Here is a 24,847-nt window from a genome sequence, read left to right on the forward strand (position 1 = left end):
GACGAGTGGAAGACGGCGTTTAGTACCACCTCAGGCTATTATGAGTACCTCGTCATGCCGTACGGGTGGATGAATGCTCCATCAGTCTTCCAATCCTTCGTAGACGAGATTTTCAGGGACCTGCACGGGCAGGGTGTAGTGGTGTATATCGATGACATTCTGATATACTCCACTACATGCGCTGAGCATGTGTCCTTGGTGCGCAAGGTACTTGGACGACTGTTGGAGCATGACCTGAACGTCAAGGCTGAGAAATGCCTGTTCTTTCAACAGGCTGTCTCCTTCCTAGGGTATCGCATTTCCACATTGGGGTGGAGATGGAGAGTGACCGCATAGCAGCCGTGCGTAATTGGTCGGCTCCCACCACGGTAAAGGAGGTGCAGCAATTTTTAGGGTTTGCCAATTACTACCGGAGATTTATCCGGGGTTTTGGCCAGGTGGCTGCTCCCTCCTCACTGCTGAAGGGGGGTCCTGTAGGTCTGCAGTGGTTGGTTGAGGCGGACAGAGCTTTTGGGCACCTAAGAGCTCTGTTTACCTCGGCTCCCGTGCTGGCCCATCTGGATCCTTCTTTGGCATTCATAGTGGAGCTGGACGTGTCCGAGGCTGGGATTGGAGCCGTGCTTTCTCAGCGCTGTGCTTTCTTTTCGAAGAAGCTCAGCCCAGCGGAGCGAAACTATGATGTGGGGGACCGGGAGCTGTTGGCTATGGTTAAGGCTTTGAAGGCATGGAGACATTGGCTTCAGGGGGCTAAACACCCTTTCCTCATCTGGACTGACCACCGCAACCTGGAGTACATCCAGGCAGCTAGGAGACTGAATCCTCGTCAGGCAAGGTGGGCCATGTTCTTTACCCGTTTTGTGGTTACCCTGTCCTACCGACCAGGTTCCCAGAATGTGAAGGCAGATGCACTGTCCCGGCTATAGTCCCGGCTATATGACACAGAGGAGCGGCCCATGGCTCAGACTCCCATTCTCCGGCCTCCTGCCTGGTAGCGCAGGCTGTGTGGGAGCTGGACACGGAAATTGAGCAGGCGTTGCGTACAGAGCCCGCTCCACTCCACTGTCCAGTCGGGCGTCAGTACGTTCCGTCTGGTGTCCGTGACCAGTTGATCTATTGGGCCCACACATCACCCTCTTCTTGTCATCTGGGGATCGGTCGGACGGTGCACTGTCTGTCTGGGAGGTACTGGTGGCCCACCTTGGCTCGGGACGTGAGGGTTTATGTTTCCTCCTGCTCAGTATGCGCCCAGTGTAAGGCTCCTAGACACCTGCCCAGAGATAAGATACATCCCTTACTCGTTCCACAACGGCCTTGGTCACACCTGTCGGTGGATTTTCTAACGGATCTTCCTCCCTCACAGGAAAACACCATGATCCTGGTCGTTGTGGATCGTTTCTCTAAGTCCTGTCGTCTCCTCCCTCTGCCCGGTCTCCCTACAGCCCTACAAACTGCAAAGGCCCTGTTTACACACATCTTCAGGCACTACGGGGTGCCTGAGGATATAGTGTCTGATCGAGGTCCCCAGTTCACTTCGAGAGTCTGGAGGGCGTTCATGGAACCTTTGGGGGTCTCGATCAGCCTCACCTCGGGTTTCCACCCCAAGAGTAACGGGCAGGTGGAGAGAGTGAACCAGGATGTGGGCAGGTTTCTGCGGTCCTATTGCCAGGACCGGGCGGGGGAGTGGGTGGCGTTTGTGCCCTGGGCAGAGATGGCGCAGAACTTGCTCCGCTACTCCTCCACTAACCTCTCCCCCTTTCCGTGTGTATTGGGGGACCAGCCGGTTCTGGCACCGTGGCATCAGTCAGACCGAGGCTCCTGCGGTGGACGATCGGTTCAGACGTGTGGAGGAGACCTGGGAAGCCACCCATGGTCACCTCCAGCAGACCGCACTACGCCAAAAGACCAGCGCGGACCGTCACCGCAGTGAGGCCCCGGTGATCGCACCGGGGGACAGGGACTGGCTCTCGACCCTAAACCTGCCCCTCCACCTGCCCTGCCGGAAGCTGGACCCGTGGTTTGTGGTGCCATTCAAAGTCCTGAGGAGAATGAACGAGGTATGTGACAGGTTACAGCTTCCCCCCGATTACCATATTAACCCCTCATTCCAGGTGTCTCTCCTCAGGCCGGTGGTGGCTGGTCCGCTCCAGGATTCTGAGGTACGGGAAGTTCCTCCGCCCTCTCTGGACATTGAGGGGGCCCCGGCGTACTCCGTTCGTTCCATCCTGGACTCGAGGTGTCGGGCAAGGGGCCTTCAGTACTTCCTGGAGTGGGAGGGGTACGGTCCGGAGGAGAGGTCCTGGGTTCCGGTGGCTGATGTATTGGACCCTGAACTGCTGCGTGAGTTCCACCATTGCCGGCCGGATCGCCCTGCGCCTCGCCCTCCGGGTCATCCCCGAGGCCAGCATCGATGCACCGCTGGAGCCGTGCGTCAGGGGGGGGTACTGTCATGACTTCCGCCAAAGTCGGCTCCTCTCCTTGTTCGGGCGGCGTTCGGCAGTTGACGTCACCGGCTTTCTAGCCATCGCCACTCCATTTTTTATGTATCCATCTGTTTTGTCTTGTTCCATGCACACCTGGTTTTCATTCCCCAATCAATCTACATGTATTTATTCTTCTGTTCCCCATCATGTCTTTGTGTAGGATTGTTTGTGCTTTGTGTTAGTTGTTGACGCGCCAGACTGGCTTGTTTTTTCTGTGGTATTTCACGAAGATGTTTATTGTTAAACATAATTCTTGTGACTGTTTTGCGAGTTTTGCACTTTTGCCTCAATAAAGTGCGCCTGTTCACAAATCTCTGCTCTCCTGCACCTGACTTCGCTACCAGTATGCACACACCTGACAGCAGGATGAAAGCGACTACATTGACCATAATCCTTTCACCATAATCCTTAGCAAATTCAAATTCAAATGCTTCTGGCTTCATGCGCCATCTGGAATTTTCTGTGGATTACGGCAGCGCTATAACTATCTACTGGTGATAGCTAGTAACTGGCTAGCTACAATGTAAAAAATGTCCTGTAATTTTTGGGGTAAATTACTGGCAGCACAGTAAATTACTGTAGAGTTTCAGGACCTTTACTATAACACACATTTACAGCTTATTACTTAAACACCTAACTACAGTAACATGCTGAATTTACAATGCATTACTGGAAGGACATTGGTTAGTAAACTGTTGCAGATTTACAGTCGTCAGGATGTCATGTGATGGTCCCAGATAGTCCTAAACCTTCCCAAACCATTATATGTAAAACCCACCCCACTGTGTAGCACAGAGCAACACTTTAAGGGGCATTGCACTAATAATGGCACTGACTAGGGAAACGTTCCCGCTGTTCTTAGTGCCGGTCTGCATGTTCAAACTTACATTTTGTAACTAATAATGGCGTGAAAAATGCCTCTTTGATATTAATTCGAAGGGCAGATATTATTAAATATTAAAACATTAGACCTCTCACTAAAGGCGTCAGTCAAAAGTTATACTTGAATCCAAACTGGATTTAACAAACAATTACATGAAAAGCACACATTTATAAATCCCAAACTCTAAACGTAATTGGAAAGGTAGATACAAATTATGATGTAAACACTATGCTGTGTAATGAAGGTGCACATGGATCAGATTCAAACTTTGAAGACCGATATCGAGTCATTGAAGGCAGACCAGCAGAAAAATAAACATTATCTGAGGGCAGCGTTACCTGCGACAGCTGATGCATTGGTCCAGAGCCAGGCGGCATTGGCAGAGAGTCAGGCGGAGAATGACGCGTTGAAGAGGGCGAGTTACGAGATGGAGTCACAATCCATGCCAGGCACACCTGTGAGCTCTGGAACTCCACCTCCGACAGGAAGATTCAGCATACCTGGCAAGTTCGTCAGGTCGTCGGTTCACCCTGACATTTCCATTCCTCTTCTGACAACAGAACTTGACCAACTGCTCACCAGGCACAGCAAGAGCCATCCTGCCCGTTATGCTGTTTTGCTATTCCAAGGAAGAGTAACCGAAGAGAGATAGCACGAGTGGGCACAGAATACCAACTGGGATGGATCCAGAGGAAAATGTGGCTTACTAGTGAACCTCCGTGTGTTCATCATTAATACTGTGTCTCAGAAGTTTCTGTCCATGACTGACACAACCCAAAAATTGTCTTTCAAACACACACGGTCACGTTGTACAGAGCCATTATGGCTATTAGCAGGTAGCTGGACAATAGGCTTGCCAAGAAGGAGGGTAGTGGGAGAATTCTATTGACAAATGTATTTCTTAGTTAGGTTGGCTGTGTCACAACTGGCCATGATTGGTTGCAATTTCAGTTTAATACACCAGAAAAGACAAAACAAATAATAGAACAAAAATTATTATTACTTTAATGTATCACATCCGACCGTGATTGGGAGTCCCATAGGGTGGCGCACAATTGGCCCAGTGTCTCTCTCCCTCTAAAAACATAAATAAATGTTTTGGCCTTTTGGCCCTCCAAAATATCATTGTATATTATCAATTTGTTGGCATAGTCATATAGCCTGGCACCTACATAAAACTGAATGACTCACTCATTCATGGCTTTGGATTAAAAAAAATAAGTACCAACATTCTTTCTGATAGTCTTTAACAAAGAAATGTTTTGGTTATCCTGACCTGGACGCCATGTACAGTGTTATAATAGCCCATTATGGGCTGTTAGCAGGACAATACCTTTACCAACACCTCTCTGTATTTTGATACTTTGTGGATGGGGCCTCCAGATTGGTGCAGCGGTCAAAGACACTGCATCGCAGTGCAAAATGCGTTGCTACAGATGCAGGTTCGATACGCCCACCGGGAGAACCATATGTAATTATTGGCGGTCATGTTGAAAAAAATATTTTCTGATATACCGTAGGCGACATGAGTCTCACTAGTGTTCAGTAATGTGCTGTTAAAAGTGGTGTAGGTCTTATTTATTTAAAGAGCATAATGAAGTTAGAAGCAATAGGATTTGAAGCAATAGCCTAAACGACCTGGTCAACTATTTTAGCACCGTTTTGCGCTGTTCTAAGAAAAGCATGGGGACTGGTCTTGATAAATCAATGAGATTTTATTTTCACTGAATCTCTGTTTGGGTATTGACTACAATTAGGGTGTGGAAATGTTATGCTCTTAGTACTGTAGCAAACTCCCAACCATCATGTTGTACAGCGCCATATTTTACGTTCCATCCTAACGGAAACCCTGAGGGTTTTTCGTTTTTCTTGGAATAGAAACACCATAATATTAATCAAATGAATTAAGCAAAATTTCTTAAAATCAGTCCCTTATACTATGTTCTTACAGAAAAAGGTTATAATTTCTCTAGTACAGCCATTATTGAAGGCTATCAAATGCTTCTCAAAGATGCCCTCTGGTGGTCAAACTAGCACTAACTAACGTTAATGGTTACACTGGCTGACACTTAAATAACCTGCCATAGAATTCTGAGGCACAATTCAAGCTGTGCTGCCGTAAGCTGCCACTTTAAAAGGACGAACCACTGTAGTTGCTGTGAAAAAGTGATACTTTCTGTATTAATAGTAGTGTTTTTGCTCATGTTTGGGTTACCTGTGTTGCCAACCTGGAATGTGGGCTAATGCTAGATATATGGTAGCCTAATCCTTGGAATTTTGTAATAATTTACATTATTTATAGTCAAGGGGTGTTGTGCTTGTTTCGGGCGCAGAGGAAGCCGCTCGCTCTAGTGGTTGCTTAACGCTCTATCACGCTCTGATTGCTCTCGCTCTAGCCTGCCTAGTCAGTGAGTCAGTTGAATGAGAGAGCCAAGCCAACTCGAAACTGAAGAGACCAAGGAACTCCCCTGTGCCTAAGAGTTCTGCTTTACGCTCCCTACCCAGGCCAACACCCCTCTCTCTGGGCATCACGCATCACCGCATCTCAGCCAGGGCTCAGCCACCTCCACAACCTCGCCCACCAGGCGAACCGGGGCACCTGCACTTAAGTACCTCTCTCCCGGCCACTAAGACCTATATAGCCCCGCTGTCAGCAACCACCAGCACCTGATGACCCAAACGCACTCTGTGCACCTGGTAACCTCTAACAGACTCTGTGCACCCTACACGCTGAAGGAGACTGCAAAGTGAAACATCTGTGTATGCTATCCCTGCTATTCCTGGATGCAGTGATTATTTTTATTTATTAAGCTTTATGCGACAACTTTTGAGTGTGGACCCATCAGACTTTTTTATTCACCTGGTAACCTATAACAGACTCTGTGCACCTGGTAACCTGCTTGCTTTCCCCACTCTATGCTCCTGCTTTGCAGCTGCCACCCTATCTCCGGAACCAGAGCCCCAGAGTGCTATGTTTGTTATGTTTTTTTCCTCGCTTCCTGTAATGTCTCGGCGTCACCCTAGCACTGGGAACAAACACACGACCCTCAGAGCCGGCACTTGCTGCTTACGCCCATCCACCAAAACCCAAGCTTTCTTGATGGTAATAATGTCAGGGGGACGCACTACTGCTCACCGTAGGTCCACCACTGCGCTCCATTTGCTTACTATTGCTTACCAGAGTCCCAGCTCTCTCGTCCCACCACCACTCCGCTGCATCGGCCGCTCCGACAATTGATCACTCTCGCTTACCGGCGGTATCCCAGCGCTCGCCATCGGCACCGGCCACATCCCACCACCACTCTGCTGCATCTGCCGCTTCCCGCCACCACCACCACCACCACTCTGCTGCATAGGCTGCTCCGGTCGGACTTCAAGATGTGGGGAGATTACATCAAACCTGCCACTAGGGGCAACGCTGAGCATTATTACCATCAAGAAAGCTTGGGTTTTGCTAGGGTTTTGACAGGGATGGTGGATGGGCGTAAGCAGCAAGCGCCGGCTCTGAGGGTCGTGTGTTTGTTCCCAGTGCTAGGCACTTGTTTTAATTTTTTGGGTTTTAACCCTATCCCAAACCTTAACCCTTATCTTAACCATTCAGAATGAATGCCTAAACCTAACCTTAAACATCGGACATGTATGGACTAAAGTCAGATTCTGCAGTGAGACTCTGAGAGCTTATTGATGTGTGTGTGTGTTAGAGCCCTGCACGGGCATGACTTTTAAGCCCTACCTATACCCACAATGTTCAAGTCCTACCCTATCCATAGCAAGGGCTTCGCTTGGGCTGCTTTGCTCAATGAAGAGACATGAAAGAGCAGTTAGCTGTTAGTTACTTTTCAACACTGAAACCTCCAGGAACATTATTGTTTTCTGTGAAATAATATCTCCTGTTTTATATTTGAGGTTACATGAGGTTGAAGCACTTCTGACTCCATGTTAGGATCTTAGTCAGATATGACTGTACTGCGCGACAGAGCACGCGCAAATGGCTCAGCTTCAAAATGTTAGTGATCAATTTAGTGATACCCAAGCCTTGCCCGTACCCTAGTTAATGTTGAAAAAATAGGCCCCACCCTGCCCTAACCCTATGTATAATGTCAGGGTGCGTCGGGCTCGTGTCAGGTAGCAGAGATCTAGTGTGTGTGTATGTGCCTATGTGTGTGTGCGCGTGTGTGTGACTGCATCATGGAATGTGATTGCTGTAATTAGAGAACGGCAGTGACATCAGCTCCTCTTGACTATTGACCTTTAACCTCTAAAGTTTAAGGCCTGTGTCTGATCCTCTTCAACCTCAGAGGGATCAGCACGGGGTCAACGGTCTACACAAGGCTAAGGGCCGAAACGTGTTGCTCTTACTTTTAACAATAACGAAGCACTTTTATCAACTTCCACTGCCCTCCAAGAGTTGTTGTAATTCCTTTTCACTTCAAATTGTTCCTTAATTAATGCAGTTTGGTTGGAAAGTGTGGTAGCGGCAATGTTTCCTTCACCAAGACTCCAGACAAAAAGAGGGGATATAGGTAGAGAGATAGATGGATGTGATATTAGGTTGTATCGACAGTTGTGCTTATCTCGACAGAAGTTCTCCTTTAACATGTTAACCATCTTAGGAATACGTGGGACACACAGATATACACACACACGCACCCATGGACATCCAGTTGAAGTCAGAAGTTTACATACACTTCGGTTGGGGTAATTAAAACTTGTTTTTCAACCACTCCACATATTTCTTGACACAAGCGATTTTTCCAACAATTGTTTACAGACAGATTATTTCACTTACAATTCACTGTTTCACAATTCCAGTGGGTCAGACGTTTACATACAATAAGTTGACTGTGCCTTTAAACAGCTTGGAAAATTCCAGAAAATTATGTCATGGCTTCAGAAACTTCTGATAGGCTAATTGACATCATTTGAGTCAATTGGAGGTGTATTTCAAGGCCTACCTTCAAACTCAGTGATTCTTTGCTTGACATCATGGGAAAATCAAAAGAAATCAGCCAATACCTCCACAAGTCTGCTTCATACTTGGGAGTAATTTCCAAATGCCTGAATGTACCACGCTCATCTGTACAAACAATAGTACGCAAGTATAAACACCATAGGACCATGCAGCCGTCATACCGCTCAGTAAGGCGATGCGTTCTGTCTCCTAGAGATGAACGTACTTTGGTGCAAAAAGTGCAAATCAGTCCTAGAACAACAGCAAAGGACCTCAGCAAAGAAGAAGCCACAGCTCCAAAACCGCCATATAAAAGACAAACTACGGTTTGCAACTGCACATGGGGATAAAGATCATACTTGTTGGAGGAATGTCCTCTGTTCTGATTAAACAAAAATAGAACTGTTTGGCCATAATGACCATCGTTATGTTTGGAGGAAAAAGGGGGAGGCTTGCAAGCCGAAGAACAGCATCCTAACCATGAAGCACGGGGGTAGCAGCATCATGCTGTGGGGGTGCTTTGCCGCAGGAGGGACTGGTGCACTTCATAAAATAGATGGCATCATGAGGTAGGAAAATTTGGTGGATATATTGAAGCAACATCTCAAAACATCAGTCTGGAAGTTAAAGCTTGGTCGCAAATGGGTCTTCAAAATGGACAATGACCCCAAGCAAATTTCCAAAGTTGTGGAAAAAAAGGGCTTACGGACCACAAAGTCAAGGTATTGGAGTGGCCATCACAAAGCCCTGACCTCAATCCTATAGAATATATGTGGGCAGAACTGAAAATGCATGTGCGAGCAAGGATGCCCCCAAACCTGACCAGCTCTGTCAGGAGGAATGGGCCAAAATTCACCCAACTTATTGTGGGAAGCTTGTGGAAGGCTACCCAAAACATTTGGCCCAAGTTAAACAATTTAAAGGCAATGCTACCAAATACTAATTGAGTGAATGTATACTTCTGACCCACTAGGAATGTGATGAAAGAAATGAAAGCTGAAATAAATACTTCTCTCTGCTATTATTCTGACATTTCACATTCTTAAAATAAAGTGGTGATCCTAACTGACCTAAGACAGGGGATTTTACTTGGATTAAATGTCAGGAATTCTGAAAAACTGAGTTTATTAAATGTATTTGGCTAAGGTGTATGTAAACTTCCGACTTCAACTGTACATGCACTCTCTCATACACACAGTCGGACCTCCCCAGGCCAGATTGGCACCAGCTTTTTGTTTACATTGAAGATGTAGGGTAAGGTCACCATAAACATATAGAAAGTTTGCATCCCAAATGTCCTCCTATTCCCTATATAGTGCACTACTTTTGACCAGGGTGTGTGTGTGTGTGTGTGTGTGTGTGTGTGTGTGTGTCCGTGTTATGTAATCTAGTACTGGAGATGACAAGAGGGGGTTCAATTCAGCCTAAATTCCTCAACATCAAGTCAATGGAGAAGAGGGAGAGAGAGAGGGATGAAAGAATAGGAGAGAAGGAATAACAAGAGAGAGAGCGCAAGAGAGAGAGAGGAGAGAGAGGTGGGGAGAGTGGGAGGGGGCTGTAGTTGATACAAGGAGGTCTTTATGGTGGCTACATTTTTTCTTCATTACTCATCATTACTCACACTGCTTCTCCTGCCTGAAGGGGCTTGTTTGTGGGATCTTTGGGGAATGACATCAAATGTTCAGTTTTTATATGAAATAGGTTACCTTGCACCATGACAGTCCCAGTCTTGTAGAGGTTGATTGTTATCATGGTGCTGTCAGGGTTGTCTGTCTCTTTTACCTTCACCCATAGTGTGAGCAGACTGCTGAGCGCCATACATTTGGCTGGTCAGTGAGAAAGATGAAATTACTCACATCACCGTATTTGTACAGGTCTGTGTAAAGGGTTTCTGGCCTCCCCTTTAGTAGTTTCTGTTTAAAAGCTTTCCTTGTTGTGTAATTTTTTGGCTACTGGAGAGAATGTACTCAGTGCTGAGGGAACACATGGTGCCTGTGGGCACTGCTGCTGCTGCTCTGTTCAGCTGCTACTGCACCATTGCCATGGCAACCGTTTTTGTTTGTCTGCTTATGTTGCTAGCTTACTCTAATTTTGCTAAAAGAAATCTTCAAAAAAATCTTTACACACACAAAAAAATATATGTTTAAGGTTAGAGTCCGTGCTGCTTTTTGGTTTATTCACTCAGTTTGGTCGTTTGATGTAGTTGTGTTAACTGCACTTGCTAGGTTTGTTCTAGCTCAATTTTTAACTTGCTGGCTAGGTTTTTGTTGTGTAGCTAGTTAAGGAGAGTAAAAAACTACTTCATTTGAGGAGCAAAGTAAAAAAAATTATATTCAGATTGAATAGAGTTGTTGTTCATCATATCTTGTCTTGAATTATTTTTAGATTGGAGATGTTCATCTCATTTTAAAAACAAAAAACATATGAATCAGGTGCTCATGCTGAGCATGTCTGTAGCTCTCGCTCTCTCGACAGAACATATGGAGCACAGAGCTAATACACAGGATTTGGTGAGAACTCACAAAGAGCAGTGTGTAAGAAAACATCTCATGGACTGTTAATCTGAGACTTGCTACAGTAAAATAAATTAGAAGCAAACGTATTTTGGAAGTGGGGAACTGAACAGATTATGTTAAAGGATCACCTTCATACAAACCTCCAGTCACATACTGCACTGTATGCACCATAGAGTTGGATACAGGGCGCATTTGATCCAAAGCATGTTTTTGCATGGGCAGCTATTCAGCGTCTCAAAGATAAGAGATGAGCTCTCTAGTAGCCTAATATGCACCTACCTGTAATGTTAAAGGGGAAGCCATGCCACAGTCTTAAAGGGTTGCTGTTATTTTTATTTTCTTGCAGATTCCCGAAGTTTCCTGGACAGTAGTATGAACCAAACTCCAGCCTCGTCGAATGGAGAGCTTTTCTGCTCGGAAGTGTCCTTCACTCCCGCCACCTGTCAGAGAATGTTCGGATCCATGCACTCTGTATCGTCAAGGAGCACCCTCCCACACACAAACAGGTACTGCCTTTCTTTCACACTGCAGTGTTTTTGTGAGTGTGTTTACTGTAGCTACATTTTGTCACGCCTGCTCCCGCTCCCCCTTTCTGTTGCTCGAGGACGCCAGGTTGCCCATCATTATGCACACCTGTCAACATCATTACGCGCATCAGCGCTTCATTGGACTCACCTGGACTCCGTCACTTCGTTGATTGCCCCTTCTATATCTGTCTGTTCCTCAGTTTGATCCCCGTGTCAGCATTATTGTTGTCATGTTTCCCTTGTTCAGACGCTGTCCTTGTTTGTTTCATGTCCGTTTATGCATTAAATATTCACTCCCAGTACTTGCTTCTCGTCTCCCAGCTGCTGTTCTTACATATTTGTACTTATACTTGATCATCCCCTTCTCTCTCTCTCCTCAGCCAAACCCCACCTCCAGTGTGGCTGGACAGGACTCCTATGTCCCTGTCCTCCCCATTCCTCCCCCCTTCCTCTTCCTCTCTTTCTCCCCTCAGCCTCCTCAATGCGCACAGATCTCCCCTGGGGGCACAGAGGGACCTGGAGGGGTCTGGGGGCCAGAGCCGGGGTGAGAGGAACCAGGGTGCCCAAAGCCAGGGGGATTTAGTCTCTCTGCTGCTGGGGAATGGACATCTTGGTCTGGAGGACAGCCTGTTGGAAGCTGTGGAGGGGCTGGGGGCCCTGGATCTAGGCCTGGGGCTTGGAGAGGGTGGACTGACAGGACTGACACCCGTGCTGCCTGAGAAGAGGGTACCACGGCTGGCTGGGTCCCGGTCCCCCTCTCTCAGTGGATTATCCAGCCCCCACAGTGGTAGTAGTCTCAGCATCCCCTTCCCCTCAGCCATGACCCCAGCCCCTTTCAGAGGACTCAGCCCTGGTGTTGGTGGAGCCCCTTTGCCTGGATCAGGTACACATGCACGCAGACACACACACACACAGGCAGACACACACACACCATCATTCCTGTTCCCAAAAAACTCTAAGGCATCCTGCTATGATTACTACCGACCTGTAATAATGAAGTGCTTTGAAAGGCTGGTCATCGCACACATCAATTCCATCATCCCAGACACCTTCGACCCACTCCAATTTGCATACCTCCCCAACAGATCCACAGATGACGCGTTCTCTATTCCACTACACACTGCCCTCTTCAACCTGATCACCAACGCCTGACTATGAGACAGTCTACAGGGAGGAAGTCAGAGACCTAGCAGTGCGGTACTAGGACAACAGTCTCTCCCTCAACTTCAGCAAGACCAAGGAGCTGACTACAGAAAACAAGGGTGGGTGCACACCCCCATCCACATCGATTGGGCCATAGTGGAGAGGGTCCAGAGATTCAAGTTCCTTGGTGTCCACATCACTAAGGACTTGACATGGTCCTCTCACACAGCCACAGTTGTGAAGTAGGCATGATTTGGCATAGACCCTCAGATCCTTAGGAACTTATAGCTGCAGCATTGAGAGCATCCTGACTGGCTGTATCACTGTCTGGTATGGCAACTGCACCGCCCTTGAACAAAAGGCCCTACAGAGGGTGATATGGACGGCCCAGCACATCACTCGGGGTGAGCTCTCAGTCAATCCAAGATGTACATGCCAGGCAGTGTCTGAGAAAGGCCAGAAAAATTGCTGAAGACTACAGCCATGCTGCTGTCCGGCAGGCGGTACCAGTGCATCAAGGCTCAGACCAACAAACTCCTAAACAGCTTCTATCCCCTGGCTATAAGACTGTTAAATGGCTAACAACTACTGCTCTCCCTCTCCCATAGATACCCACACTGACTCTATGCCCATCCACAGGACTCCACCCGCTCAGACTGTCTTACTTACACACACAGTGGTTTGGTGGGCATTGCTTATACTCAGTTCTTAATCCCGATTGATACTTATCAAAGTAGTGTATTGGAGGTATGTGCCGTATCAATTAATAGGGCTGATGGAACAGATTGGAATGTTTATATTAAAATGCAGATCAACTATTATTTCTTCGCATTTTAGGCACATTAAAATACACACGGCAGTAGGCCTATGCGTGAATGTTGCAAAAATGTGTAGCCCTACTATTAACCTACTGCACAGTACAGCTTGGATAGCCTGAATGTGAAAGACCAATATGGGATTCATTATTTTAGGTCATTCAGCGTGTATGTCACTGTTTCTCATAGAATCTTTCACACAGGGCGCCACTCCGTAGCTGGGAGGGCCGTTTGGAAACATTTTGGCAAAATTCGAGTATACCCACTTCTCCAGGCACCACATGCTCACTCACACACTCATTATTGACGCCATACACTTACACCTAATGGCACACACGACCTCACAACTACGCTGCTGCTAAAATTATTATTGATTATATGTATTACTATCACTACGCTGCTGTTAATTGATTATTGATTGCCATTACCATTAGTATCTATGTATTTATCCTGCTATTACTCCTGTTTACATGTACACTATATATACAAAACTATGTGGACACAATTTTAAATTTTTGGATTCAGCTATTTCAGTTGCTGACAGGTGTATAAAATCGAGCATACAGCCATGCAATCTCCATAGGCAAACATTGGCTGAAGAATTGCATTTCTGAAGAGCTCGGTGACTTTCAACGTGGCATAGGATGCCACCTTTCCAACAAGTCAGTTAGTAAAATGTCTGCCCTACTAGAGCTGCCCCGGGCAACTGTAAGGGCTGTTATTGTGAAGTGGAAACATCTAGTTACAACAACGGCTCAGCAGTGAAGTGGTAGGGCACATAAGCTCACTAAACGGGACCGCCGAGTGCTGAAAAGCGTAGCGCGTAAAAATCGTCTGTCCTCTGTTACTGGCTTTGGTTTTCCATTTATGTTTTTAGGATGGACTTTAGCACATATAGCTTGTTAGCACATAGGGTGCACTGATTGGTGTCACCTCGTCAGTCAGTGTGTGTTACACCTGTGCTGGTTGCCAACTCATTAGTGGGAAGGTGTTTAACCTGTGTTGGCCCAGGTGCTATTTAGGAGTGGCTGTCCCAGTGCTCCAGTGGACCTTTAGAGATGTTGGGGAGAGCTACACTTTACCTCAGCTGTGGTGCCATTTTGAGCTCAACCTGTTTGTGGTTTTGGTGTTTCCCCTGTTTGTTTTGCTCCATCTTTTTACTCCCTATCCTAAGCTGTTGTGGATTTTTCTTTTATTTTGTCTTTTTGGGGGCAAACCTAGTGGGCATCCATGGTGGGTGTATTTTAGGACCCCTTACTAGTGGCTTTGCCAACTTTCAGTGGACACCCACATGGTGCTTTTCAGAACCCCTTTTGAACCCCTTTCTGTTTTGTTTGGCTGTCAGTGATTTTCTTTGTTAGTTCCCTTTGTTGTGAGAGACATTTGAGTTTGTCTTGTGTGAACGTAACAAAATGGGAGCTCTTCTGGGATTTAGTGTCCCATGAGTATGGTAGTCGCTCTAATCACCTACTCTGAAGCTCTTCTGTGCCCAGATATTTGAGTGTTCAAAATACACTTTTGGGTAGAGTTTCTGTCACTGACATCAACCTTGCGGGTTCTAAGATTTGTGGAATCATTTTGAAAGTCCCACAAACACACAGGCTAATAAAAAAGCCATGGATCTTAAGTTGGAAACATTTGTGAAAAACCCTACATGGGAGATGCTAGATAAATGTATCTGGCGAATCTGCTCATCACTGCAAAGCATTATGACATCAAGGTAGTGTCTGGCCATCCAAAATCAGTAGTCAAAGAGTTGATCGGTGCTGCTCTGGTGGAGGAAGAAATCCTTCCGTATAGGGATGTTGGTGAAAAGGGTCCTATGGGTAGTAGGTCAATTCCCAAAGACTTGTAACTGGGGGAGATAGAACTAATGGCAAAATAGGAACAACAGAAATTAGAGGTGGAGCACAGGGAAAGACAAGATGAGCATGCAGCCAGACTAGAACAAGAATGTGCACATGCCTAAAATGGCCGTGAGATATTTGGTCACAGGTCCTCCAAAGTGTTCTTGTGGGAAAGGCTCAGAAGGTGTATGCCGCTTTTTCTCTTTATCTCTGTTAAAGCTGCTATCCTTTGGGCATACGAGTTGGTCCCAGAGGCATACCCACAACAAATTACGAAAGACAGAATCGCAAAGCCACGTTGAGTTCGCAAGGGAACAACCATGTCGTTTTGATCGGTGGTGTGGTTCTCAAGAGATCAAGGACCTTGAGGATTTAATTAAAGACTCTCATACTTCTCAAGCAGTTCAAAAATTGCCTTCACGAAAGGGTTGCAACCTACATTTATGAGCACAAGGATCTCACTCTTGAGAAAGCTGCAGTTCTTGCAGATGAGTTTGTGTTGACACATAAAACTACATTCACAAACAAAGCACCCAGTAGTTAACCCTATGCAAAAAGCAATCCAGAGAAGTCACCTCCTACTACAAGGTTTCCGTCCATTTGTACAGTGCCCAAAGATAAAGATCGGCAGGAAACTGCTTTTTCGTATCCACCTGCCGTGAGAAAGGGCACATTGCCTCTGTGTCCTAAATTGAAACAGAAAAATGAGAGAGAGCGAGAGAGAGAAAGACAGTTCTTGTTGTGGGAGCACATTAAGTCTCCTGGGTATCTCTTAAGATTTTGGATCAGATGTATGTGAACCCTTTGTTTCTGACAGGTTCGTGTTTCTGCAGAGTGGCGATGCTTTTAAGCAGCCGGTGAAAATACTGCGGGACACGGGGGCAGCCTAATCCTTCATTTTGGAATGGGTTACTTTGAAAGAGATTGTGTTCTAATGATGAAATTACGTTCTTGCACCACTTCTGAACAAGAGATACTGAGGTTGGCTCACGATGGTAGTATGGCAGGCCATCTTGGGGTCAACAAGATGTATGAAAGACTGGGATGAAGTTGTACCTCTTGTGCTGTTAGCGTCACGGGCGGTTATTCAGGTTGTAGTCTGAATGAACTTGTGTTTGGACATCATGTCAGAGGTCATTTGAGACCTCTCAAAAACAGAAGCAAATCTGTTAGAGCATGTTAGAGCTTTTTGATACAGATTACATCGAGCCTGTGAGTTTGCCAGTGAGAATTTGGAGAAGGCTCAAATGAAAATTAAAGTTTGATATGATCGAAAGGCTCGAAGCCGCACTTTCTTTTTGTTTTGTTACACGTTCTGGGGACACCGTTGCAGACTCGCTTTTCAGGTCCTTACCGCTTAGTGAAAACATTTGGTAGTAAAGTTACTAGGGATATCAAATCAAATCAAATTGTCAACACAGGTACAAGCCCTAACCAACAATGCAGTTAAAAAAAATTAAAATAAAAATAGTAATAAATAATTAAAGAGCAGCAGTAAAATAACAAAAGCAATAACAAAGGCTATATTTAGGGGATACCGGTACGGAGTCAATGTGCGGGGGCACCCGGTTAGTCGAGGTAATTGAGGTAATATGTTCATGTAGGTAGAGTTATTAAAGTGACTATGCATTGATAATAACAGAGAGTAGCAGCAGTGTAAAAGGGGGGCAATGCAAATAGTCTGGGTAGCCATTTGATTAGATGTTGCAGGAGTTTTCCCTTGAAATCTGACACGTCCGTGGTAGGGACAACTTGGTTGCTGATTGTCTTTCAAGGGTGGGCAGTTAATACATTTAGATTTTTGTGTTTAGCCATGCCCTTGCTAAAAAAATACATTTTTATTGAACGTTTCGTCGTTTTGGAGATTAGTTTATTTTTACACCATCCCATCGGGTTTGCTCTTGGTGGGACTATCATTTGTTTTTCAACAGGACAATGACCCAACACACCTCCAGGCTGTGTAAGGGCTATTTGACCAAGAAGGAGAGTGATGGGAGGGCTGCATCAGATGACCTGGCCTCCACAATCACCCGACCTCAACCCAATTGAGATGGTTTGGGATGAGCTGGAATACAGAGTGAAGGAAAAACAGCCAACAAGTGCTCTGCATATGTGGTAACTCCTTCAAGACTGATGGAAAAGCATTCCCCATGAAGCTGATTTAGAGAATGCCAAGAGTGTGCAAAGCTGTCATCAAGGCAAAGGGTGGCTGATTTGAAGAATATATTTTGATTTGTTTAACACATTTTTTTTACAGTTTTGATGTCTTAACTATTTTTCAAAATTTGGAAAATAGTAAAAATAAAGAAAAACCCTGGAATGAGTAGGTGTGTCCAAACATTTGATTGGTACTCACCTATATGAGAATGCTATTCATTGACTACAAATCAGCGTTCAACACCATAGTGCCCTCAAAGCTCATCACTAAGCTAAGGACCCTGGGACTAAACACCTCCCTCTGCAACTGGATCCTGGACTTCCTGACGGGCTGCCCCCAGGTGGTAAAGGTAGGTAACAACACATCCGCCACGCTGATCCTCAACACGGGGTCTCCTCAGGGGTGCGTGCCCAGTAACATCCCGTACTCCCTGTTCACTCATGACTGCATGGCCAGGCACGGCTTCAACACCATCATTACGTTTGCTGATGACACAACAGTGGTAGGCCTGATCACCAACAACGATGAGACAGCCTATAGGGAGCAGGTCAGAGACCTGACCGTGTGGTGCAAGGACAACAACCTTTCCCTCAACATGATCAAGACAAAGTAGATGATTGTGGACTACGGGAAAAGGAGGATCTAGCACGCCCCATTCTCATCGACAAGGCTGTAGTGGAGCAGGTTGACAGCTTCAAGTTCCTTGGCGTCCACATCACCAACAAACTAACATGGTCCAAGCACACCAAGACAGTCGTGAAGAGGGCATGACAAAACCTATTCCCCCTCAGGAGACTGAAAAGATTTGGCATGGGTCCTCAGATCCTTAAAAGGTTTTACAGCTTCACCATCGAGAGCATCCTGATGGGTTGCATCACTGCCTGGTATGGCAACTGCTCGGCCTCTGACCGCAAGATACTACAGAGGGTTGGGCGTATGGCCTAGTACATCACCGGGGCCAAGCTTCCTGCCTTCCAGGACCTCTATACCTCTACACCAGAGGAAAGCCCTAAAAGTTGTCAAAGGCTTCAGCCACCCTAGTCATAGACTGTTCTCTCTGCTACCACATGGCAAGCGGTACCAGAGCGCCAAGTCTAGGTGGAAGAGGCTTCTAAACAGCTTCTACCCCCAAGCCATAAGACTCCTGAACATCTAATCAAATGGCTACCCAGACTATTTGCATTGCCCCCTGTCACGTCCTGACCAGTAAAGGGGTTATTTGTTATTGTAGTTTGGTCAGGACGTGGCAGGGGGTGTTTGTTTTATGTGGTTTGGGGTTTGTTGGGATATGTATTTATGTAAGAGGGGTGTTTGTTTTATGTATTCCGGGGTTTTTGGGTATTGTTCTATGTTTTGTATTTCTATGGTTTTTCTATGTTGTGTATTTCTTTGTTGGCCTGGTATGGCTCTCAATCAGGAACAGCTATATATCGTTGTTGCTGATTGGGAGTCACACTTAGGTAGCCCTTTTTTCACCTGTCTTTTGTGGGAACTTGTTTTTGCACTGCTAGGGTTAGCCTGCAAAACTGTTTAGCTGTCATTCGTTTTCTTGTTTTTGTTACGTGTTCAAGTTTATTAAAATAAACGTTAAAATGAGCACTCAACCCGCTGCGCCTTGGTCTACTCCCTTTGACGGCCATTACACCCCCCCTCCCCCTCTTCTTCGCTGCTGCTACTCTATGTTATTATCTATGCGTAGTCACTTTAGTAACTGCACCTACATGTACATATTACTTCAATTACCTTGACACCGGTGCCCCCGCACATTGACTCTGTACCGGTACCCCCTGTATATATCCCCGCTATTGTTATTTTACTGCTGCTCTTTAATATATATATTTTTTTGTATTTTCTTAAAACTGCATTGTTGGTTAAAACCTCTTACATCTAGATGTGCCGCTAGCGGAACGCCTCGCCAATATCCAATGATAGAGCGTGGCTCGAATTACAAACACCTCAAAAATCCCAAAACTTCAATTTTTCAAACATATGACTATTTTACACCATTTTAAAGACAAGACTCTCCTTTATCTAACCACATTGTCCGATTTCAAAAAGGCTTTACAACGAAAGCAAAACATTAGATTATGTCAGGAGAGTACCCAGCCATAAATAATCACACACCCATTTTTCAAGCTAGCATATAATGTCACAAAAACCAAAACCACAGCTAAATGCAGCACTAACCTTTGACGATCTTCATCAGATGACACTCCTAGGACATTATGTTATACAATACATGCATGTTTTGTTCAATCGGGTTCATATTTATATCAAAAACCAGCTTTTTACATTAGCATGTGACGTTCAGAACTAGCATACCCACCAAAAACTTCCGGTGAATTTACTAAATTACTCACGATAAACATTCACAAAAAAACATAACAATTATTTTAAGAATTATAGATACAGAACTCCTTTATGCAATCGCTATGTCCGATTTTAAAATAGATTTTCGGTGAAAGCACATTTTGCAATATTCTGAGTAGATAGCCTGGCCATCATGGCTAGCTATTTTGACACCCACCAAGTTTGGCACTCACCAAACTCAGATTTACTATAAGAAAAATTTGATTACCTTTGCTGTTCTTCATCAGAATGCACTCCCAGGACTTCTACTTCAGCACCCAATGTTGTTTTGGTTCCAAATAATCCATAGTTATATCCAAATAGCTGCGTTTTGTTCTTGCGTTCAAGACACTATCCGAAGGGTGACGCGCCGGCGCGTATCGTGACAAAAAAATTCAAAATATTCCATTACCGTACTTCGAAGCATGTCAAACGCTGTTAAAAATCAATTTTTATGCAATTTTTCTCGTAAAATAGTGATAATATTCCAACCGGGAGACCTTGTTTTCGTTCAAACACTGAAAATAGAAAATGGAGTCTTCACATGCACGCGCACACCAGTGTCATTGTGCTCAGAACGACCACTTTCCAAAAGCCCTACTGTTTTTTGCCCAGGGACTGCAGAGTCATCATTCCCCGTTCTAGGCGCCTTCTGAGAGCCTATGGGAGCCTTAGAAAATGTCACGTTACAGCAGAGATCCTCTATTTTCGATAAAGAGGCTATAGAAGGCCAAGAAATGGTCAGAGAGGGCACTTCCTGTATGGAATCTTCTCAGGTTTTGGCCTGCCATATGAGTTCTGTTATACTCACAGACACCATTCAAACAGTTTTAGAAACTTTAGGGTGTTTCCTATCCAAATCAAATAATTATATGCATATTGTAGTTTCTGGGCAGGAGTAATAACCAGATTAAATCGGGTACGTTTTTTATCCGGCCGTGAAAATACTGCCCCCTATCCTAAACAGGTTAAGGGCTTGTAAGTAAATATTTCACTGTAATGTTGTTGTATTCGGCGCATGAGACAAATAAAATGTGCTTTGATTTGTTTTATTCTGTATATTACCATTACTATATAACCATAAGTATTTCTGCTACCAGTCACTTTTCATCCCTGTTTATATGTACATCTGCCAATCACGCCTACACGGACACTCTGGCCCACACTTTTACGTTTACATACACACATTCACCACCATGCACACATCAACCCACCACTTATGCTACTGCCATATTGTTTAATATTATTATTATTATTTTGCTTCCTACCAGTCACTTTCTCCTAATCACTGCCTACATGTACATATCTACTTCAAATACTCCACTATCCCTCCCTATTGCACATTTGGTGCTGGTACTGACCCTGTATATACAGTACCTGACATTTATCTGAAATGTAGTTGTTTTTTCCTCACTTATTTGGTGTGTTTTTGTTATTGTTGTGTAGTTTATTAGTTATAATATTTTGCTACTCAAAATCGCACTGTTGGGTAGGGCTTGGAAGTTAAGCATTTCACTGTGCTTGTGCATGTGAAAAATGAAACCTCATTACACAGTCTGTCCCATGTTGTAAACATGTATAGACAGCTATACGTTGACTCTCACCTGTACATACAAAGACAATGGCATGCCTGAATTCACACTCAATCATACTGTCGTACACGATTTTCACTGTGTCTCAAAAATATGTTTATATACTATAGTGCTCTATTTCTCTCTTTCTCTCTCTTCACACCAAATGGTTGTCTCTGTCTGTGTGTTGTGTTGCAGACCCGTTTTCCAGTAAGCAGGACAGTGTGAAGTTTGTTCAGGACACGTCCAAATTCTGGTACAAGCCTGACATCTCCAGAGATCAAGGTAAATATTGTTTGCAGATATTAGACGGGTGCTGCAAGAACTCTTTCTCGTGTGTGTGTGTGTGTGTGTGTGTTGGCTTGGATATTTTATTTTCACACTGTGCTTTCCAGCACAGTTCCAGCCATTATGCTAGATGTGCATTACACATTGTGCAACCAGGCCAGAGCAGTACAGTTTGGCTTGGCTTGGCTCTGTTTGTCTCAGAAGTCTGAAAAGGGCATCAAGGTCACTACTGACTATGACATGGGTGTTGTGACTGTGTTAAACTTTATTTTTTGACTCCTGTGGTGATCTGTAGCCATCGGTGTGCTGAAGGACAGAGAACCAGGATCCTTCATCGTCAGGGACAGTCACTCATTCCAAGGAGCCTACGGATTGGCTATGAAGGTGGCCACACCCCCTCCCTCTGTCCTGACACAGAGCAAGAAAGGTGGATGTGATAGGCTACAAATTACTGCGTTCCGAAATGGCATGATATTCCCTATAAAGTGCACTTCATTTGACCAGAGCCCTATGGGAATAGGATGCCATTTGGGATGCAGGCTGAGAGAGGTCCATAAGTTCCAACATGGTCTCATTAGAATATGTCATAACATTTTACCATTGTAGTTATATGTCACTTCTGACTTTCTTCTAATGAGATATTTCTGTCAGTCCACGGCGGTGTAGGATGAAGTTGCCGCTAGATGCTGATCCTGTGTCAGTTTAGCATTTTTTCCACTAATGGTAAAGGTTAGGATTAGGGGAGGGGAAGCTGATCCTAGATCTGTACCTAGGGCATTTGCTAGTTCCCCAATCCGCTCTGATGTCACTTCCTATCTCCATAGTGGGTGGCGACCTATCCAATGAGCTGGTGAGGCACTTCCTGATTGAGTGCACACAGAAAGGGGTGCAGCTTAAGGGCTGTCCCAATGAACCCTACTTTGGTGAGGACATATTCCTGTGTGTTGTGCTATGTGCTTATGTATGTGTGTTCTGTTCTGTTCTTTTGTGCTGTTTTGTGTTGTAATCTGTGCATATGTGTACTGTATGGGTGCATATGTTCAGTTTTGTGAAGTAATACAATGTATTCCTCTGGTGGACATACGCAGTAGTGCATCTTAACAGGTCCACAAAATCTGGTCCAAAAAATATTCTTGGTTGACCAATGACTTGATGGAAAGGTATATGAAAGCATCTGAGACAGTGTTTTCTGTTCTTCACAGGAAGTCTGACTGCGTTGGTCTGTCAACATTCCATTACCCCCTTGGCCCTGCCCTGCAAACTCATCATCCCCGAAAGAGGTAAGAATGTGTGTGTGTGTCTTTCCTTGTGTTTTTATAAATACAATTATATCAGTTCCCACTAAACTTCCCTTTTCTTCCTGTGTTGTCAGACCCTCTAGAAGAGACAAGTGATCCATCAACACAGTCCGTAACCAACTCTGCTGCTGAGCTACTCAAACAGGGAGCAGGTACTTTATAGTCTCAGCTCTCCTCTTCTCTGACATTCGGTGTGTGATCGTGTGTGTGTGTGTGTGTCAACTTTCATTGTGTAACATGTATGCTTCTCCGTGTAGTTCATGGGCTCAGTAGAGCTGCAGTCTCTGACTGGGTACCAGGCTGTATGTGTGTTACAGTGTATAACGTGTGTGTGTTACAATGTGTAATGGGTGTGTGTCTCTCTCCCTAGCTTGCAATGTGTGGTTCCTGGGCTCAGTAGAGCTGGAGTCTTTGACAGGGTACCAGGCTGTGCAAAAGACAGCCAGTCTGACTCTGGCCATGGACCCTCCTCCAACCTCCACTGTGGTTAATTTCAAAGTCTCAGCACAGGGCATCACTCTCACCGACAATCAGAGGAAGTGAGTCATACACACACTTGCATGATCACACATGCACGCGGCATGCCATGCATTCATGTGAGACACACACACACACACACACACACACACACACACACACACACACACACACACACACACTTGAGCATGCATATGTATGCATGCACACACATATAATATAAAGAACCTCCTACAAAATAAGGGTATGGTATTGTTCCCTGGGGAACACAAATATCTAAATACAGATAATGTACCTTCAGAGGTACACATAATGATATCCCATGGTATTGTTCGTTATCCTTTTGGTACATGTGCGAATAAAGAGTATGAGGGTCCATTTTTGTACCCAATATTTTAAATATTAAGGCAATCATCACACTCTAGTTCTCGACGTACGGTGAAGGTACATTTCTGTGTCCCAATACATTGCAGAAAAGCAATGTATTGAAGGAAGGTACATATTTGTACCCACCATAAGGCGCAATGATTAATTTATGCCACTTAAAAGGAACTAACGGCTCTGTCACTGGGGTGGTACACTAAAAAGGCACATTTGTACCGTCTTTTACATTTTAGTCATTTAGCAGACGCTCTTATCCAGAGCGACTTACAGTATTGAATGCATACATTTCATACATTCATAATTTTTTTCCCTGTGCTGGCCCCCCGTGGGAATCGAACCCACAACCCTGGCGTTGCAAACACAATGCTCTACCAACTGAGCTACAGTGAACAAGCTACAGGGCCTTCATTATCATCAGTGGTGTAAAGTACTTAAGTAGTTTTTGAGGGTATCTGTACTTTACTATTTATATTTTTGTCAACTTTTACTTTTACTTCACTACATTCCAAAAGAAAATAATGTCCTTTTAACTCAAATCAAATGTTATTGGTCACATACACGTGTTTAGCAGATGTTATTGCGGGATTAGCAAAATGCTTGAACTCCATACGTTTTCCCTGACACCCAAAAGTACTCGTTACATTTTGAACATTTACATTTACATTTAAGTCATTTAGCAGACGCTCTTATCCAGAGCGACTTACAAAATGGTGCATTCACCTTATGATATCCAGTGGAACAACCACTTTACAATAGTGCATCTAAATCTTTTAAGAGGGGGGGGTTAGAAGGATTACTTTATCCTATCCTAGGTATTCCTTAAAGAGGTGGGGTTTCAGGTGTCTCCGGAAGGTGGTGATTGACTCCGCTGTCCTGGCGTCGTGAGGGAGCTTGTTCCACCATTGGGGTGCCAGAGCAGCGAACAGTTTTGACTGGGCTGAGCGGGAACTGTGCTTCCTCAGAGGTAGGGGGGCCAGCAGGCCAGTGGTGGATGAACGCAGTGCCCTTGTTTGGGTGTAGGGCCTGATCAGAGCCTGAAGGTATGGAGGTGCCGTTCCCTTCACAGCTCCGTAGGCAATCACCATGGTCTTGTAGCGGATGCGAGCTTCAACTGGAAGCCAGTGGAGTGAGCGGAGGAGCGGGGTGACGTGAGAGAACTT

General features: G+C 45.2%; 1 protein-coding gene across 1 annotated transcript in view; it reads left to right on the forward strand.

Annotated features, from left to right (window-relative positions):
- The window catches only part of LOC106584067 (tensin-3), an 82,451-nt gene that overhangs the window by 52,058 nt on the left and 5,546 nt on the right, over positions 1-24,847 (forward strand). Inside the window, exons 6-13 of the mRNA XM_045706329.1 lie at positions 11,177-11,336; positions 11,738-12,240; positions 21,439-21,525; positions 21,824-21,955; positions 22,353-22,451; positions 22,731-22,808; positions 22,901-22,978; positions 23,197-23,365. Of these exons, the coding sequence (XP_045562285.1) occupies positions 11,177-11,336; positions 11,738-12,240; positions 21,439-21,525; positions 21,824-21,955; positions 22,353-22,451; positions 22,731-22,808; positions 22,901-22,978; positions 23,197-23,365 (1,306 nt within the window). The remainder of the gene's footprint in view (positions 1-11,176; positions 11,337-11,737; positions 12,241-21,438; positions 21,526-21,823; positions 21,956-22,352; positions 22,452-22,730; positions 22,809-22,900; positions 22,979-23,196; positions 23,366-24,847) is intronic.

Source organism: Salmo salar, chromosome ssa23, assembly GCF_905237065.1.
Source record: "Salmo salar chromosome ssa23, Ssal_v3.1, whole genome shotgun sequence".
Classification (NCBI taxonomy): domain Eukaryota; kingdom Metazoa; phylum Chordata; class Actinopteri; order Salmoniformes; family Salmonidae; genus Salmo; species Salmo salar.